An 18383-nucleotide genomic window follows, 5' to 3' on the forward strand; every position below is an offset into this window, starting at 1 on the left:
AGAGAGTGTGTGTGTGTGAGAGAGAGAGTGTGTGTGTGTGAGAGAGTGTGTGTGTGTGTGTGAGAGAGTGTGTGTGTGTGTGTGTGTGTGTGTGAGAGAGAGAGAGAGAGAGAGAGAGAGAGGGAGTGTGCTGATCCACCATCTGGTCTGAATATGTACTTGATCCGAGTGACTGCAGTGACCATCTGATCTGGATACAGACTGGATCTGGTGGCTACGGTGACCTCGGAATAAGAGGGAAACAGACTAATATTAGCGTAGATGCCATTCTTCTAACAATGTAGCAAGTACATCGGGTGTTATGAGAAGTGTTCCCGGTTCCGGTTGACCTAATTAATGCAGCCTAAAAATTTTAGTCTAACGTTACTCACCCAGGATCAGTAAACAGTCTGTTGCACACATCTGGATATTTGGGTTAAACTGTTCTGGAACAGTGTTGTAAATACCACTGATTTCTAGTCGTGTCCTCTTTTGGAAGACCAAAGTAGTTTCGCTTTCACAACGAAGCACACAGCGTCTTCACGACATGGCGGCGTCAACAATACTACAGCGAGAATAAAAGTTACGCCTTCTTTCTTTGGTGAACATTTGGGCGGCGTTATGCAAATCTTCCCACACAGTGACGTAGATATGTGGGGGCGTGTTAGAACGAGCCGTTTTAGGTAGGCGTGGCTGACTCTTAGCTTTTATAAAGAATATCTCTTTGGATTTGAGACTTTATTCTTTGTAACTTTACAGATCTTCTTTAAGCACCGAGAGCTTGTAACACTCCAAAGAGAAAGGAACGATTTAAATCGCATCATATTTTTATAATGTATAAAAATAAAACAAGAAGATAGAATAGCAAAAGAATAGAGAATGCTAGTGTTGGAGGCTCTTTTTTTTTCTAAATCTTTATCCAATAATCACATATGACTGGAAAATAAGCCATATGACTGAAGCTAAGCCTTCAGATCTCTAACGTACAGTGATGGGTCTGTCTTTAACGTTACAGAGGTCATCTGCAATGCTCTAGTTCACCATCGAACATGAACCATTAACAATAGTTCAGAGTTTCAAACACTGACAAATGCAGTGTCCACCTCTCAAAAGCAAAACCAGATTGGGCAAGCCTTATGGAAGGCACAGCTGCTTCCTGGCTATTTTACACCTGTTTTATCCTTAGAATTAATAGCACAAGCTCCATGTGCAGGATGAGTTATTCACTGTAATTTAATACTCATTTTATTCAAATCACTAATATGAAATAGTAACAGGGATACTTGCCTTAGCAAAAACAACCACTAAGCTCGTAGCCTTGAGACTCTGTTTACTTACATATAGTGTTTTTTCACAGAGACGATGTTACGCCGCCGCCAGGAGGAGCGAGGCATTAACTGAACCTCTGGTCACCCGAAAACCTGCAGCAGCACCAGCCCACCCACCTCAGGACGTCCAGGTAATGGGAATGGATGAATGCTGTTATGCTCTCAGTTCAAATCACCGCTTAAACCCGCTAATTTTATTAATCAATACCATTGATACGGTTTGCTTTAGGTGTCCAAGCTTCCCAGCGGACTTCTCGTCGCCTCTCTGGAGAACTACTCCCCCGTCTCTAAAATCGGTGTGTTTGTGAAAGCCGGCAGTCGCTATGAGACCGCGGAAAACCTGGGCGTCACGCACATCCTGCGATTAGCAAGCAATCTGGTATGTTCAGAGCGAACAGAGATACTCTTACTGATTCTATAATAATACAAGCTAATTCTGAATCCGCTCTGTTTAAACTTCTGTGCGAGTTGATCATCGATGCAGAGGATGTTTTTGTAGGTCTCATAGTAATGAATTTGTCCCGTGTGTTTCAGACCACTAAAGGTGCGTCGGCGTTCAGGATCTGTCGTGGTCTGGAGGCAGTGGGCGCCAGTTTGAGGTCAGCTGCATATTTATGTAGGACTGCTTTGAAACACTTCCTGTCTTTCATTTCTCTCACTGTGATTTTTTTATTTTTAGTGTGACGTCATCAAGGGAACACATGGTCTATTCTCTGGACTGTCCAAGAGATGATTTGTGAGTATCTCTGCGGTAAATGAGCTGTAGATAGAGGTGGAAACATAAGACCCAGTCACACTTTAGTTTGGGGACCTTTAGCTACGGCCTTTGCTTCAATAAACTCCTAATTACTGCGTATTAATAGTTTGCAAGGTAGTTGTTAAGGGAGCGAATTAAGGGATCTAAAATATGGTCATGCAAAATAAGGCATTTATATGTGCTTTATAAGTACTAATAAACAGCCAATATGCTACTTACAGTGGGGGAAAAAGTATTTAGTCAGCCACCAATTGTGCAAGTTCTCCCACTTAAAAAGATGAGAGAGGCCTGTAATTTTCATCATAGGTATACCTCAACTATGAGAGACAAAATGAGAAAAAAAATCCAGAAAATCACATTGTAGGATTTTTAAAGAATTTATTTGCAAATTATGGTGGAAAACAAGTATTTGGTCAATAACAAAATTTCATCTCAATACTTTGTTATAATATACCCTTTGTTGGCAATGACAGAGGTCAAATAATAAGCAACTAGTTAATAGTGAGAATTGGTACTTAAAGGGTTAGCTCACCCAAAAATGAAAATTCTGTCATTAACTACTCGCCTTTCATGTCGTTTCAAACCCGTAAGACCTTCGTTCATCTTCGGAACTCAAATTTAGATATTTTTGATGGAATCTGAGAGCTGTCTGACCCTGCATAGACAGCAACACAACTGAAATGTTCCCAAGTCCAGAGACGTAGCAAGGAGATCTGTAAAATAATCCATGTGACATCAGGGGTTCAACCGCAATTTTACGAAGCTACAAGAATACTTTCTGTGCGCAAAAGAAAACACGGATACGCTGTTTTCGTTCAGATCAAATCACAGCAACGTAGGAAACAGATCCGGCGTGACGCAGCTGACACAGAACAGCATACGCTGTTTACGTCCAGCTGATACTCTCCAAAATGGCGCTACAGGGTGACGCGGAGGAGACGAATTGTTGAATAAAGTCGTTATTTTTTTTCTTTTGTGCACAAAAATTATTCTCATAGCTTCGTATAATTGCGGTTGAACCACTGATGTCACATGGATTATTTTACCGTGTTATTTTATTTTCTACGTTTCTGTACTTGGGAACATTTCAGTTGTGTTGCTGTCTATGCAGGGTCAGACAGCTCTCAGATTCCATCAAAAATATCTTAATGTGTGTTCCGAAGATGAACGAAGGTCTTACAGGTTTGAAACGACATAATTAATGACAGAATTTTCATTTTTGGGTGAACTATCCCTTTAAAATTAAGTGTTACCTAAGGCCGAAAGTACACACTATTGTAAAAAAAAAAAAAAAAAAAAAGTTTGGGGTCTGTCATTTTTTTTTTTAGCTAGGATGCATTAAATTGATCAAAAGTGATAGAAAATGCTTTTTCATTGTTACAAAAGATTTCTATTTTAAATGCTTTTGAATTTCTAATGATCAAAGTATTCTAAAAAAATTATTAATTTCAGCAAAAATATTAAACAGTAAAAACAGTTTTCAACATTGATAATAGTAAAGTTTGTTGAACAAATCAGCATTTTAGAGTCATTTCTGAAGGATCATGTGACACTGAAGACTGAAGTAATGATGCTGAAATCACAGGATAACTTATTCAAACTGAAACAGCTATTTTTATTATTATGGGAATTGTGTGCATTGTGAATGTGTTTCCTGTTCAGTGAGGGCACCATGGAGTACCTGATCAATGTGACCACTGCTCCTGACTTCAAACCCTGGGAGTTGTCTGATCTCTTGCCGAGGGTCAAGATAGACAAGGCTGTTGCAGACCAGAGCCCACAGATAGGTACATTATACCATCCCATGAAATGAATGTGGAGACTCGGCGTCTGATGCTGATGAGATGTTCTGTCCCTGCACAGGTGTTCTGGAGAAGCTGCATGAAGCTGCGTATAAGAACGCTTTATCCAACTCACTGTACTGTCCGGACCACATGGTGGGGAAGATTAGTGTTGATCATGTAAGTGAATGACAGCAGCTTCTGCCTGTGAATGTTACCTTATTTAATCTGAGCCATAAGCAAACACTTTTCTCTTTCTGCTTTGAAATTCTAGCTGCAACAGTTCTTCGCTAATAACTACACCAGTGCAAGAATGGCCCTCGTTGGATTGGGTAGGTCGTTCTCATGAATGTGCATAGAATGCTGCAATGATTACGTATTTTTGAAGTCCAACCTGGAAGTTTGCATCACCTTCGTTACCTCGATTTCGATTTCTCCATTGGCTTTTAGGTGATTGTAGAAAATAAGTTCTGTGACCAACAAAGGTTTATGATTCTTACGTGTTTTTTTTTCAACATGATGATCTTCACAAATGAACACAACTTTTATTAATTTTGGAGGCTAAATAAAATTGGCAGAACTAAAATGTTAAACAGGCTAGAAACAAACCACACCGCAGTTGAACGAATTCAACATCACCATCACTAAGCTTCGACAAGTATTAAAGTATTAAAATGCTAACTTGTTTCCAGGTTGAGTCCTTGCAGGACTCTATTAAGCTGTTGAGCTGGGCTGGACAAAATTTCAAATATTTGTGAGGATTTTGTTGGCCTTGTAAAATTAAACACCATTTTGATAGCGACTTTCCCACACCCCTCCCAAAAATGATTAAATTAATTCAAGTAATAAGTAATTCAATTTAAATTTAACAAATACATTTAAAAAGAAACATGTTCGACATTATTTTTTAAACACATTATGGAGTTTATTTCTTTTAAACTAGATTTTCACTGTATTTTACATCTTGTGATATGTTTAGGATGTGTCTTGAATCTACTTGGTCAAAATTGTGTTTTGGTTGCTCTACTTGAAATAAAAACAGCCTTTTATGTAGTTTAGTGTGTCTCTTTAATGAAGCTGTATTTAGGGGTCGACCGGTATGTGTTTTTCAAGGCCGATGTCAATACCGATTATTACAGATCAAATAGACCGGTAACCGATATTTTGAACCGATATACATGTCTGGTGTAAAAATGAAAATTTATGTCAAAATTAAGAATAACAAGGGTTCTGAAAAAAACTTTCTTTAAATGCTGTTAAATTATTTTATAGAGAAATTGGTTTTGAAAATAGCGATACCGATAACCATAAAAAAAAGCTTAATATCGGCGCCGATGAGTGAATGTGACTGTCTCCCGTTCAGTGTTGGGGGTAATGCATTACAAGTAACGCGAGTTATGTAATCAGATTACTTTTTTCAAGTAACTAGTAAAGTAACGCATTACTTTTTAATTTACAAGAGAATATCTGAGTTACTTTTTCAAATAAGTAACGCAAGGTTCTTTTTTTTTCCAATTTATTGACTGACAGCTCTCCTGTCCCCGTGTTGAGAGAAATCAGATGTTACTGTAGTTCTAAAATAAATATGAATATGCATTAATTCATCTCACTCTCAAAAAAAAACTGATTCAGTATTCCTCAAAATGAACAAAAATAATGCAACTCAGAATATGATGCAAAGCTGCAATATTTAAATGTTAAACGACACAAATATCCTTTATGTATTTAATCCCAATCTATTAACCAATGTCTTTGCTTCTGACCTCCGATGATCCAGTTCAACCGTACTAATAAGCACAAATTACTCTAGACAAACATTTGTGTGTCTTTGTTTATTGCTGAAGTGTAAAAAAAACTGATTCAGTATTCCTCAAAATGAACAAAAATAATGCAACTCAGAATATGATGCAAACCTGCAATAATTAAATGTTAAACAACACAAATATCCTTTATGTATTTAATCCCATTCTATTAACCAATGTCTTTGCTTCTGACCTTCGATGATCCAGTTCAAGCATACTAAGCAAAAATTACTCTAGACAAACATTTGTCTTCTTTTTTTTTTTATTGCTGAAGTGTTGAAATTTCTTCTTCTGCATTCTACTGTACAGACGTAAATGTACTTTCCCTTCAGCCTGAGGCTTATTAATTTCACTTTTGTGTGAAAAGGCTTTTATATTTGCCAAATATATAATTTTTTATTTTAAAAACAAACAAGCAAGCCCTGTCCAGATTTAAAAAGTAATGCAAAAGTAACGTAACGCATTACTTTCCATAAAAAGTAACTAAGTACCGTAATTAGTTACTTTTTTATGGAGTAATGCAATATTGTAATGCATTACTTTTAAAAGTAACTTTCCCCAACACTGTTCCCGTTAGACAGTTGATCATGTTGAATCTCTGTGTTTGTGAAGGCGTCAGTCATGCTGCTGTGATGAAGGTGGGCGAGCAGTTCTTCAGCACCCATACAGGGGCTGGTGCGCCAGGGGCTGTGTACCGGGGCGGTGAGTACACCCACACTTCATGACATGTACAGGGAGATGAACTGATGAAAGATGAAATGTCAGGTTTGTGTCTGTAATGAAGGTAAAACTTTATGCAAATGGTTAGGTTTTATTTAAATAAAAAAAGCAATCTATTGTGTAATCATTGATTTAGTACATATTTAAAAAAAAAAAATAAATAAATAAATAATAATAATCTTTGGGCACTAGTATTTTCAACAGCAAAAAAAAAAAAGTTTTTAAGTCTGTTATTTCTATCTTTTGCTGTAGTGTGTCTGGAGGAAATATCAGTTTACATTTCCAAACATTCCTTTTTCAATTAATTGTAATAATCCAGTGAGATTTTTGTTTGCACAAGGAGTCTGACAGCAGCCAGCGCTCCACACAGAGATCTGATCTCATCACCATCATCCAGTCTGTCTGAGATTACATGAAGAAACAGAAAAAACTCAGATTCACTAAATCCAGAAGAACTGTGGCAACATCTCCAAAAGACTTCAAGAAACCTTCCAGCAAAGCTACCTGAAAAACTATGCACAAGTGTACCTCGGACAAAAGCTGTTTTAAACGCAAAGGGTTGTCACACCAAATGTTGATTTGATTTAGTTAATTGAAGTTAATTCATAATAAAATCTATTTTTGAAAGCATCCTCACGTTCCAGCAAGTGCCTAAAGCTTTTCACAGTACAGTAGCTTTGCTGGAAGGTTTCTTGAAGTCAAGTCAAGTCAAGTCACCTTTATTTATATAGCGCTTTTAACAATACAGATTGTGACAAAGCAACTGAACAGCATTAATTAGGAAAATAGTGTCAATAATGCAAAATGACAATAGTAAACACTCATTTTTCAGTTAAAGACAGTTCATCATTGAATTCAGTGATGTCAACATCCAGCTCAGTTCAGTTTAAATAATATCTTTGCAATCAAGTCAACGATATCGCTGGAAATGAAGGGGCCCCAACTAAGCAAGCCAGAGGCGACAGCGGCAAGGAAACAAAACTCCATCGGTGACAGAATGGAGAAAAAAAACTTGGGAGAAACCAGGCTCAGTCGGGGGCCAGTTCTCCTCTGACCAGACGAACCAGCAGAACGGAAAAATCAATATAAGACGTAATAAAACAGACGATGAATAATATTAACAGCAATTATTATATGATGCAATCAAACTTATAGCAAAATGTGGTAGTTCTGTATGTTGTTTCAGGGTTGGCATCATCTGAGGAAAAGAAGTCTTTTGGAGACGTTGCCACAGTTCTTCTGGATTTAGTGAATCTTAGTGAGTTTTTTCTGTTTCTTCATGTAATCTCAGACAGACTGGATGATGGTGATGAGATCAGATCTCTGTGTGGAGCGCTGGCTGCTGTCAGACTCCTTGTGCAAACAAAAATCTCACAGGATTATTACAATTAATGACAAAAGGAATGTTTGGAAATGTAAACTGATATTTCCTCCTGACACACTACAGCAAAAGATAGAAATAACAGACTTAAAACCATTTTTTTTTTGTTATTGTTGAAAATACTACATAAGGGCATAAGACTTTTGCACAGTAGTGTATATAAAATGGTAGCAACAACAATATGAGAAAAGACACCAATGTTAAATGAACGATTATTATTATGAATGATACAAAACTTGTCAAGAACATGTCTGGGTTATATTTCACCCCAAAATCAATAAAAATAAATAATAAACCACATTTTTGTATAAACGATGTGAAAAATTATGCATTTTTTTAAATATATAAAATAAGAATACATTTTTATTACCACAATGAGGATTATCATTGGTATTAAACTGAATGATTTTAACTAGGGATCCTCCGATCAGGATTTTTGCAGCTGATACTGAGTACCGATTTCTTGTCATGGTGATCGGCCGATACCGAAGCCGATGCTTCAGGCTTTATATAGACGGTTTCATCGGGCGGACGCACCTGGCCCGAAGTTAGTCTGTAGGCGCGTTTCCATTACCCTTCAAATTGCGCAAATTGAAATTGCGAATTGAAAATATGCCTAATGGAAACGCGTCAATTTTGCAAAAACGGCCATATATCGCAAAAAAGTTTTTACGCTCGCATGAGGTGGTTTTTCAGGCAATGCGCAAAAGGATTAATTCGCAAAACTGCAATGGAAACGGCTTTTTCGCATTTACAGGTCACATGGCGTATGTAAAAAGTCATATGATCATTCTTCAATGTACTATAACCTCCAAGAAACACTTCATAAGCTCCAGTATAAGGGGCTTTCCCTACTATTAATACTTAGATAATTTATTTTGGCTCTGATACGGTCACTGAAGCTGATTGCGGCCACTCAATGCTTGTGTTTATGTTTTTATACAGGCTATGGTTTATTCCAGCCGCGCCACGCATGTTTCTGAAGCGGCTCTCTTTGCTGCTTACACGCATAAGCCTCCTTTGAATAAATATAGCCAAAATCCCACCAAAATCCGTTGCCATGACTTATCGCGAGAGGCAAAAGGTTACGTTTTAGCTGCATAACATTGGTTAATGGAAACGCCGTCATTTCGCAATACTTTTTTATCGACATTCAGAAAATATCGCCAAAGTTTTGCGCAAATCTTTAATGGAAACGGGCCTTGTGTTTGTTTATCAGTCTGGCTATGGCACCGGCTACAAAAGCAGTTAAACTTAAGGTGATGAGTAGACTGAAGTTGGGCTCAGGTGGTTGTGCTGTGGGATGTGTTTCCCATATATTTATTTATTTGTGGCACTCGCCACAATATCAAAACTGATCGATTTTCCAAAAGGCTTCGTTGAATAAACGTAAGCACGTACTGTTTACAGTTTACCGTTTAATAAATACGAGGCGCGGGTGTTTTTATATCACTGTATTTCTAAAGGAAGACTATCTTGACACAATTTTCGATGTAATTTTCATTTCATCTTGCATGTTATATGCCTGATAAAGCCGTGTTTGTGAGCTCAGCGCTGCTGTATGTACAGCTGTTACTGGGGAAACCTCTGTTTCTCCCGCTTTAAAGCACCTCCTGCTGGCAGAGAATGAATTTGCATTTTCAGTAAGAGTTACGCTACTAACCGCTTTTCCTATATCCACGGGCGCTGCGGATAATCCGCGGGTCGGGTAATAAAAAATGCGTTCTGATTATTTGCGGGTGGGTAAAATAAATCATAAATGATGCAAATATTAACTACATTTTTTTTTACATATATTTTTTTCGTGAGGCAGATGATTTCGTGTGTGTGTGTGTGTGTGTGTGTTCGTTCGCCTGATCGGGAAGTTGCAGTGACCGAAACGGTGACATTCCAGATAAAGTTTGAAAGGAGTAAAGCCTGTGTTAATGCTATTGAGTAGGCTAATATGGCCAAAGAAGATATTGTTTTATAAATAAATGTTCATTTAAAAACAGCCCACGATCAGCATATTATGTTATTGTTACCCCTTATGGCTCCGACGAGGTTTTGTTCCGTCCTCCACCCTGTGACAACTCGCAAAAGGCTGAACGTGCCGTGGCTGGCCGGTATAAACACAAGCATTGGAGCGGCCGCGATCCGCTCCGGTTACCGTGGAGTCGTAACGCGCCACAGACGTGTGCAGTGAGGCGCAGATCAGCTCTAACGTCACTGATTCTGCTGTTAAAAATGAACCATCTATTCATCATATCATCATACAAAACATACACGACAAATAGCAAATTTTTCATTGTTTCTCGAAACGTCATAGCATTTCCACACCGGCGATGACATGACTCCCAATCATTTATGTCCCCACGCATCATGTACGTCGTCACGCGTTGACCGCATCAAATTGCGATCGGTTCGTGAGATCGGCCAAGTTAGTGAGTACCGATCGAGTCATAAAATGTGATTATCGGCCGATACCGATCCCTAATTTGAACCATTTATACATCATGGTCACATTTGTTGCATTGTTTTGAATTTATACCGATTTAAATAGAAAGTCGTGTCAGTATTTTCACTGTAACTAGAATGTAAAGTGACAAATTAATCACCCTTGAGGAAAAAAATAGCAATAATATAAAATGCATGCGTAATGGAGAATGAGATTGTATTTATTTATTAGTTTTAGTTATTTGCATTACAGTACTGAGAATTTTGTTGACGGTTATGATTAATTATAAAAAAAAAAATCATGGTACAATAAATACTAATGGTCCAAAAATAGCCTTTGTTTTCTTTGTATCATTAATTTTGTGTGTGTGGTTTTGGGCCTGAATATATACATATAAACTTGACCTGGCTGTACTTTTGTAAGATTGACTGAATGAATGATTCTATTGAAATGGCATATGTGTGCAGGTGAGCTGCGTGTGCAGAGCGGTGGAGGTCTGGTGCATGCGCTGCTGGCGTGTGAAGGAGCCGCGGCGGGCTCGGCGGAGGCCAACGCCTTCAGCGTGCTGCAGAGGCTTCTGGGTGTTGGACCACACGTCAAGAGAGGATCCAACATCACCAGCAAACTTAGCCAGGGCATCGCCAAGGCCACCGCACAGCCGTTTGATGTGAGCGCTAGTCCTCTGCGATCACTTGCCTCAAAGTACGGATGTTTAGACCTCACTACAGTTCAGATGCTTCTGTTTGATTTTCCTCACAGGCCACGGCTTTCAGTGCTACTTACTCTGACTCCGGGCTCTTCGGCGTGTATGTCATCTCACAAGCAGACTCAGCCCGCGAGGTGAGTGTTCAGAGAACAGACATACAGTAGTTGTTTGATTAAGGACTAGTTCACTCAAAAATGTAAATTCTGGCATTATACATTCATTCTGATGTTGTTCTAAGGCCCCGTCCACACGGAGACGCGATTAGCTGTATACCAGGGGCGATTCCAGGATTTTCATTTTAGGGGGGCTCAGCCCCCAATGAGGATATAATAAATAAATATATATATATATAAATGAATGAATCTAAATTTAGTTCTGGGTTGATGACGCAGGACGCATAGCCCGAAGTACCACGTCCAACTCAAAAAGAACCGAATGAGCCGGTTCAACCAACTGTCGAAGTTTGCCGAGGATTACCGAAGATTCTGATTGAGTTGACGATACTGTGCAAGCCTGAGGCGCGTACTGGAAATATGCTTATTATGACTGTTATTAATTAACATTTTATTAAAACCTAAAAACATCCTTTGTCGAGTGATGTAAATAAATTTTACTATAGTTTGTGCATGCATATTATATTTAAAGTTGCTTAAGCGAAATCAAGGAGTTTATAAGACTGGTTTATTCATTCTTTATACTGTAGACATGTAGAACATATCCGCGTTTGTGCATCAATGTATGTAATGTGTGCTGTAGGTGCGACACTTTTAGGAATCTTATCCAAGTTGTAGGCTAGTCAATATTGCTCAGTCAGTCGTATCTGAGGATCCGCGAATGAAACTGTGACCACAAACACCATTAACTAAAGTGAATTATATGGCAATAATCACCAACATGCTTTCACACAAATAACTTAATTTTTTGAATGTTTCAATGTGTTGACACAAATTACTTATTTACATTTTTCATTGATACAACATTGCATTGAGTTGTTATAAAAGAAATGCGTAGAGACGTTATTGCTTGATGACGTCAGGAACCGATGAATCGGCTTTTTGAACCGGTTCAATGAGCCGATCTGTCCGAAAAGAACCGGTTCGTGAAAATGAATCGGACTTTGCATCACTAACAATCTATCGATAAACACACACCTTGTCCTCTGTTTCTCGCTCGGCGCTGAAAGACGGGGAGGAGCCGCCGGTTTCAGATGAAATTTAAAGGGGACTGAGGCGAACACAAATTCGTGTACAGTTTATGGAACTAATTGCTAAATTTTATAGCCTATAATTTTATAGCCATAGCCCCCCTAAAAATGGCCTAGCAACGCCCATGCTGTATACACATTAATTTTGTATCGTATAGGCGTTTCGTCCACACGGATCCGGCGTTTTGGCAGAGTGAAACCGATATTTGCGTTTTCGTGTGGACAGCGAATCCGTATATTTTCTGAAACGATGACGTCATCAGCCTACGTCACGTAACAGCAGCAAAAAACATGAACAAACACTGAACGATTGTCTTTTTATTAACTAACATTAACACAGATTAATAAATGTATTGTTCCATGTTCGTTTGTATACCGCGCGCAAGGTTTATGCGCATAGTCCCAAGTCGTCTTCTCCGTTTTTAGTGTATCTCTGTGGCAGAATTACAGCGCCACATGCTGGTCTGGCATGTATACTACATCGTTTTGTGTCGGTTTCGTGGTTTCGTGTGGACGCAGATATTTCTTGAGATGTGGAGAAAAAAAAGATCAGATAGGGAAAGCTCTGGCTTCGTGTGGACGTAGCCTAAACCTGTCTGTCATTAATTAAGCACACACAGTGACTATGTTTTTATTTGTGCTTGAATTGTTCCATTAATGCTGACAGTGTGAAGTGAGTGATTGATTGACATCTGCATTGATCTCTCTCTGTGTGCAGGTGATCAATGCAGCCATGGCACAGGTGACAGCTGTGGCTGAAGGAAGTCTTACTGCAGAAGACCTCACCAGAGCCAAGTGAGTCCATTAACACCAGCCACTCAGCAGCATTATTGATCTAATAATGCGCTTGTAATTTCAGGAAGTATTTCTATGAAACTGTAGGCTACAGTAGACATTCAGAAATACTGTGAGCAAGTTCGTGCTAGGGGTGTGCGATATATATCGTCTGCGATAATATCGTAATTGTTGTTTTAACGATGTGCGATTTGACATTATCGAGTATTTTGCAAAAACCATTCAAAACATCCCTACAGAGCGCACGCATACATTACGTGAAGTCTAGACTAGTGCGTGTGCGCATTTAGAGTGCGTTCTTTCACTGCATGATTCAGTCTATTAAAATGCATTTAGAATGATCACAAATTCAAGACATGATGGCAGAAAATGTATATATTTATACCACTTCATATTCAATTTCACACGAAGAGTGCCGTTTTTCTCCAAAAATGACCATGATTACAAATGTGACATTGAACCCAATAAACAATAAGTTAATTAAGAGACTTACGTTTTAGACACCATATTGCTTGTTTTTGCTTTATTTCGCCAACAAAAATCATCCCGAATACAGCCGCGGCGCTGTTTTGTGTCTCTGAGCAACATGCCGGTGTTTCATTCTTGAATGAAACAACCGTTTAAATGATTCGGTTCAATCGCAATGACTCGCTTATTAACAGTGATTTGCCGTGATTTTTTTTTATTTCAAATTTCGGCTTTTTCTTTCTTTTTTTTTTTTTTCATGTTTTAAATCATTTCAAATATCAGTATTCAACGTTTTGTTTAATATATCAAAACATTATTTATGCATTTGTAATTGCAGGTTAAATGCATTCATGTCTTGCATTAAACAAAATACATGTGTGTAAATGCATCTAAATGCCACTTCAGATGCAGCTTCTGTGTTGATTTAATTTACTCGGTAACAGCCCTAATGTCTTATTATTCTAATTCTCTGATTAAATGTAAGAATCTGACTCAAAAGATAATGGACACTTTTAGAAAAAATGGCTTTATAAAGGTAAAAATGCCCATCAAATGCAAAAATCAGTTAAAACTTATTGGAAAAGATGAATTTCTTTCAGTATGAACTGACCAGCACACAGAATATGAAGAATATTAAAAATATTAGGAGTCAGCTGTCTTCGGCAGTCCTTAAGGTACCAGCACAATAACACACTCAGCAAAATATCGTCTAATTATCGTTACCGATAAAATCCCAGAAAATATCAAGATATAATTTTTTTGTCAATATCGCACACCCCTAGTTCGTGCTGCTTTTTATTTCGAGTAATGTGCTTAAGGAAAGTAAATGGGGTCGATTTTGATGTCACGTTGTCTTGTTGTTTGTCAGTGTGGACGTCAGTTGATTGAAGGGCCTCGTATTGTGTGTTTTCAGGACCCAGCTGATGGCCGATTATCTGATGTCTTTGGAGAGTTCAGAGGGCCTGCTGGAGGAGCTGGGAGTTCAGGTTTTGAGCAGTGGCACCTACAGCTCACCTCAGACTGTGACGCAGAGCATCGACGCGGTGGCCTCCAGTGACGTCGTCAAAGTAAGTCATTTCTGTAAATCATGGTAGGCTAACTTTTCCTTGAAGGGGACATAACACACACACACAGTTCTGCCAATCTTATGTTAATCTTGAGTACCTGTAGATAGTATTGTATCCTTCATATCTCCAAAGAGTCTTTAGTTTTATCAGATTTATATAAGAAAGAAACAGCTTTACGATTCTCTCTGAAAACAGCCGAGCTCCTGGAGGCGTGCCATGGGCGGAGCTAAAGAGTCGCGTTCATGTTGTTTACATTATATGTTGTAATGTAGATGTTGTAGTGTTCATAATATATTTGTAATATGTTGTAGTGTTCCTGTGGCTCAGTGGTAAGAGCATTGCGTTGGCAGCGCAAAAGGTCATGGGTTCGATTCGATGAATGCACTGTAAGTCGCTTTGGATAAAAGTGTCTGCTAAATGCATAAGTTAGAAAAAATTTGTATTAAATGATATGCGCTTAAGCACCGATTGCCAACAAAACATAGAAATTTGATGGAGTTTTACTCACCGCCTGCTGTTCCGACTCATGACCGGGATCTTTTATCGCTGGGACAGCTCTGTCTTTCAGTATCAAGCGATCTGCAAATCCAGCGTCGAGCTGGGCCTTGTTTATAAAACATTTGTCACCGAAATGACGGGAACAGACAAACACACGTGCGCAACTCCATTGCTTAAAGGCGTCATAAGTGTTCCTTTCTCTTTGGAGTGTTACAAGCTGATTGTGCATAGATAAGATCGCTGAAGTTGCAAAGACTAAAGTCTCAAAACCAAAGAGATATTCTTTATCAAAGTTAAGACTCTGCCACGCCCCCCTAAAACGGCTCGTTCTAACACGCCCCCACATATCTACCTCACTGTGTGGAAATATTAGCATAATGCCGCCCAAATGTGCACGCAAAGAAAGAAGGCGTGGTTTCAGTAACCGCAGTTATAGTGTTGAAGCAGTCTGTGCTTGTCGGAAGGAGGGACTTTGTAGAAAACGAAGCGTTTGAGAGGGACGGTGCATAGAGGACCTACAATAATGTACAGTATTTGAAAAATAATGTGTTTTTTGAACATTAAAGTATGTCAGCATATTCAGTTACACCAAATAATGGTCTTTAAAAAAGCATCATATGACCCCTTTAATAAAAGCATTATTAGGTTGCATGTTAACACACAGTACCATTCAAAAGTTTGGGGTCGGTAAGATTTTTAAAATGTTTTTAAAAGAAGTTTCTTATACTCAGCAAGGCTGCAGTTATTTGATCAAAGCTACAGTGAAAACGGTAATAGTTGTATAATTAAAAATAACTTTCTATTTTAATCATATTTTAAAATGTAATTTATTCCTGTGCTGCGCAGCTGAATTTTCAGCATCATTCCTCCAGTCTTCAGTGTCACGTGATCCTTCAGAAATCAGTATAATATGCTGATTTGCTGCTCGACCACTTACTCATGAAAGATGAGATGACAGCAGAATTGTCTTTTCTTTTTTCTTTTTTTCTACAGGCTGCAAAGAAGTTTGTCGAAAGCAAGAAGACCATGTCATGTTATGGACATCTGGCAAACACACCATTTGTTGATGAATTGTGAGAGAAAGTCCCAATCTAAAGTGCACACATTGTGCAGCTGAGTGTAAAAACATTCATAACTATTGTATCATAACTATAACTATTGACAGTTGTTTTTTTTGGTCAGTTCGTCATGAAGTCTGGTCCTTAGTAACGGTTTGCTGCGAGCAGAGCATCCGTTTCGTCCATTTCACTGTATATCTGATGTACATTCATTAAAACTAATCTGTCAGTGATAAATCCTCCTCGTCTGCTTCATGATAGAGTCTGTGGGATCAGGGTTTTTGACCCATTGCTTTTGGTAGTTCTTCCACTAGCCTGCAGAGGGAGACTATGAGCTGCACATTAGGTAAGGGGGAAAAAAAAACATTCTCAACTTTTAATTTGTAGTTATGTTTAAGAAATAGGTATGCGTGAAATATTAAAAGTAAAGTTAAATAAATAAAACTACTATACGGGGATGCTTTTTGTTTTTGACTTAACAATTCACACGTAATTTCTTATATATTTTGCTGTATTATAAGCATGAATTTTACTCTTTCTTTTCAAGAGTGGAATTGACACCTGCACATTTTTCCCAATTTTTTTTTACCCTTATATATATTTTTTAATTAACTAAAACATATTTGGCATAAATAGTGCTAAAAATAGATTTCAAATATATGAATATATTTAGTTTTATAATATATCTAGTCAGAGTCTCATCAGTCTTTTAACATACTTTGCTCATACCTAATATATATATATATATATATTTGTCATATGGCTATTAAATTATATATACTGATGCTCATGCGACCATTTTCTATAATGTATAGATGAATTAGAATTATTGTATTTCATACATTAGAAATACATTCAATTTCCATCTTTGTCTTTTGGTAACGCTTTATAAAATGTATCATTAGTTAACATGAACTAAGCATGAACAATACTTCTACGGCCTTTATTAATCTTAATGTTAATGTCAACATTTACTAATACATTATTAAAACCCAAAGTTGTGCTTGTTAACATTAGTTAATGCGCTGTGAGTTAACATGAACTATCAATGAACGACTGTATTTGCATTAACTAACATTAACTAAAGGAACCTTATTGTAAAGTGTTACCCGTCTTTTTAATATTTAAATCGTTTTTTTATTACATTATCAAATTCATGAGCTTTTTTGGTAAGTCATTTCAAATCGTTATGCTTTTAAATAGTAATTGCACGTTTTGTATTTAATAAAAAAAAAAAAATACGTATTTTAAATAAACGCTTTTTCATTGTGATTGTGTGCTTTTGGCTCCCACTGCTCATTCATAAAATAAATATGTTATGATCCCTTTCTCTACATTACAGAACACATATATTGTTCACCAATGCATTTTGAAATGACTGCGTGCATTAAGCGCGTAATGGATGTTTATGCTGCCCACACGCTGTTTAGTTTTTTTTTTTTCATTATTATTTATTTTATTTTTTTTACCTGTATTATTATTTATATAATACTGTATATTTTCTATTTATCAGCAGAACTGGGAGCTGGATGCATCTCTAAACAGCCGTTTCGTGTCCCTAGTCCTGCTTTGTTCCTCGTCTGTTTTCAGGATTGTGAAAAAAAAATAGTTTTCTACTTGAGATTGCATTTTATTGTAAAGCTGCTCTTTATAATAACTTTTAATAACTAAACATTAGGGATGTAACGATTCGCTCAACTCACGACTCGATTCACGATTTTGATTTCACGTTTTGGTTTCACGATTCACGATTTTGATTTCACGTTTTGGTTTCACGATTCACAATTTTGGTTTCACGACTCGATTCACGATTTTGATTTCACGATTCACGATTTTGATTTCACGATTCACGGTTTTGATTTCACGTTTTGGTTTCACGACTCGATTCACGATTTTGATTTCACGTTTTGGTTTCACGACTCTATTCCCGATTTTGAATTCACGATTTTGATTTCACGATTCCCGATTTTGATTTCACGTTTTGATTTCACGATTCGATTCACGATTCACTGTTTTGATTTCACAATTCGATTCACGGTTTTGATTTCACGATTCACGATTCGATTCACAATTTTGATTTCACGATTCACGATTTTGGTTTCACGATTCGATTCACGATTTTATTTTGAATTCACGATTTTGATTTCACGATTCCCGATTTTGAATTCACGATTTTGATTTCACGATTCCCGATTTTGATTTCACGTTTTGATTTCACGATTTTGATTTCACGATTCGATTCACGATTCACTGTTTTGATTTCACAATTCGATTCACGGTTTTGATTTCACGATTCACGATTCGATTCACAATTTTGATTTCACGATTCACGATTTTGGTTTCACGATTCGATTCACGATTTTGGTTTCACGACTCGATTCACGATTTTGATTGTACGATTC

General features: G+C 37.6%; 1 protein-coding gene across 1 annotated transcript in view; it reads left to right on the forward strand.

Moving 5' to 3' along the window:
- uqcrc2a (ubiquinol-cytochrome c reductase core protein 2a) overlaps nt 1-16226 on the forward strand; it is a 17782-nt gene extending 1556 nt beyond the window's left edge. Inside the window, exons 2-14 of the mRNA XM_016233961.1 lie at nt 1337-1438; nt 1537-1686; nt 1842-1906; nt 1987-2043; nt 3727-3851; nt 3928-4025; nt 4120-4177; nt 6260-6349; nt 10653-10852; nt 10945-11025; nt 12814-12890; nt 14272-14425; nt 15917-16226. Of these exons, the coding sequence (XP_016089447.1) occupies nt 1337-1438; nt 1537-1686; nt 1842-1906; nt 1987-2043; nt 3727-3851; nt 3928-4025; nt 4120-4177; nt 6260-6349; nt 10653-10852; nt 10945-11025; nt 12814-12890; nt 14272-14425; nt 15917-16000 (1341 nt within the window). The 3' untranslated portion in view covers nt 16001-16226. The remainder of the gene's footprint in view (nt 1-1336; nt 1439-1536; nt 1687-1841; nt 1907-1986; nt 2044-3726; nt 3852-3927; nt 4026-4119; nt 4178-6259; nt 6350-10652; nt 10853-10944; nt 11026-12813; nt 12891-14271; nt 14426-15916) is intronic.
- The last annotated feature ends 2157 nt before the right edge of the window (nt 16227-18383 follow it).

Source organism: Sinocyclocheilus grahami, unplaced genomic scaffold (genome assembly GCF_001515645.1).
Source record: "Sinocyclocheilus grahami isolate Dianchi unplaced genomic scaffold, SAMN03320097.WGS_v1.1 scaffold441.1, whole genome shotgun sequence".
NCBI lineage: Eukaryota > Metazoa > Chordata > Actinopteri > Cypriniformes > Cyprinidae > Sinocyclocheilus > Sinocyclocheilus grahami.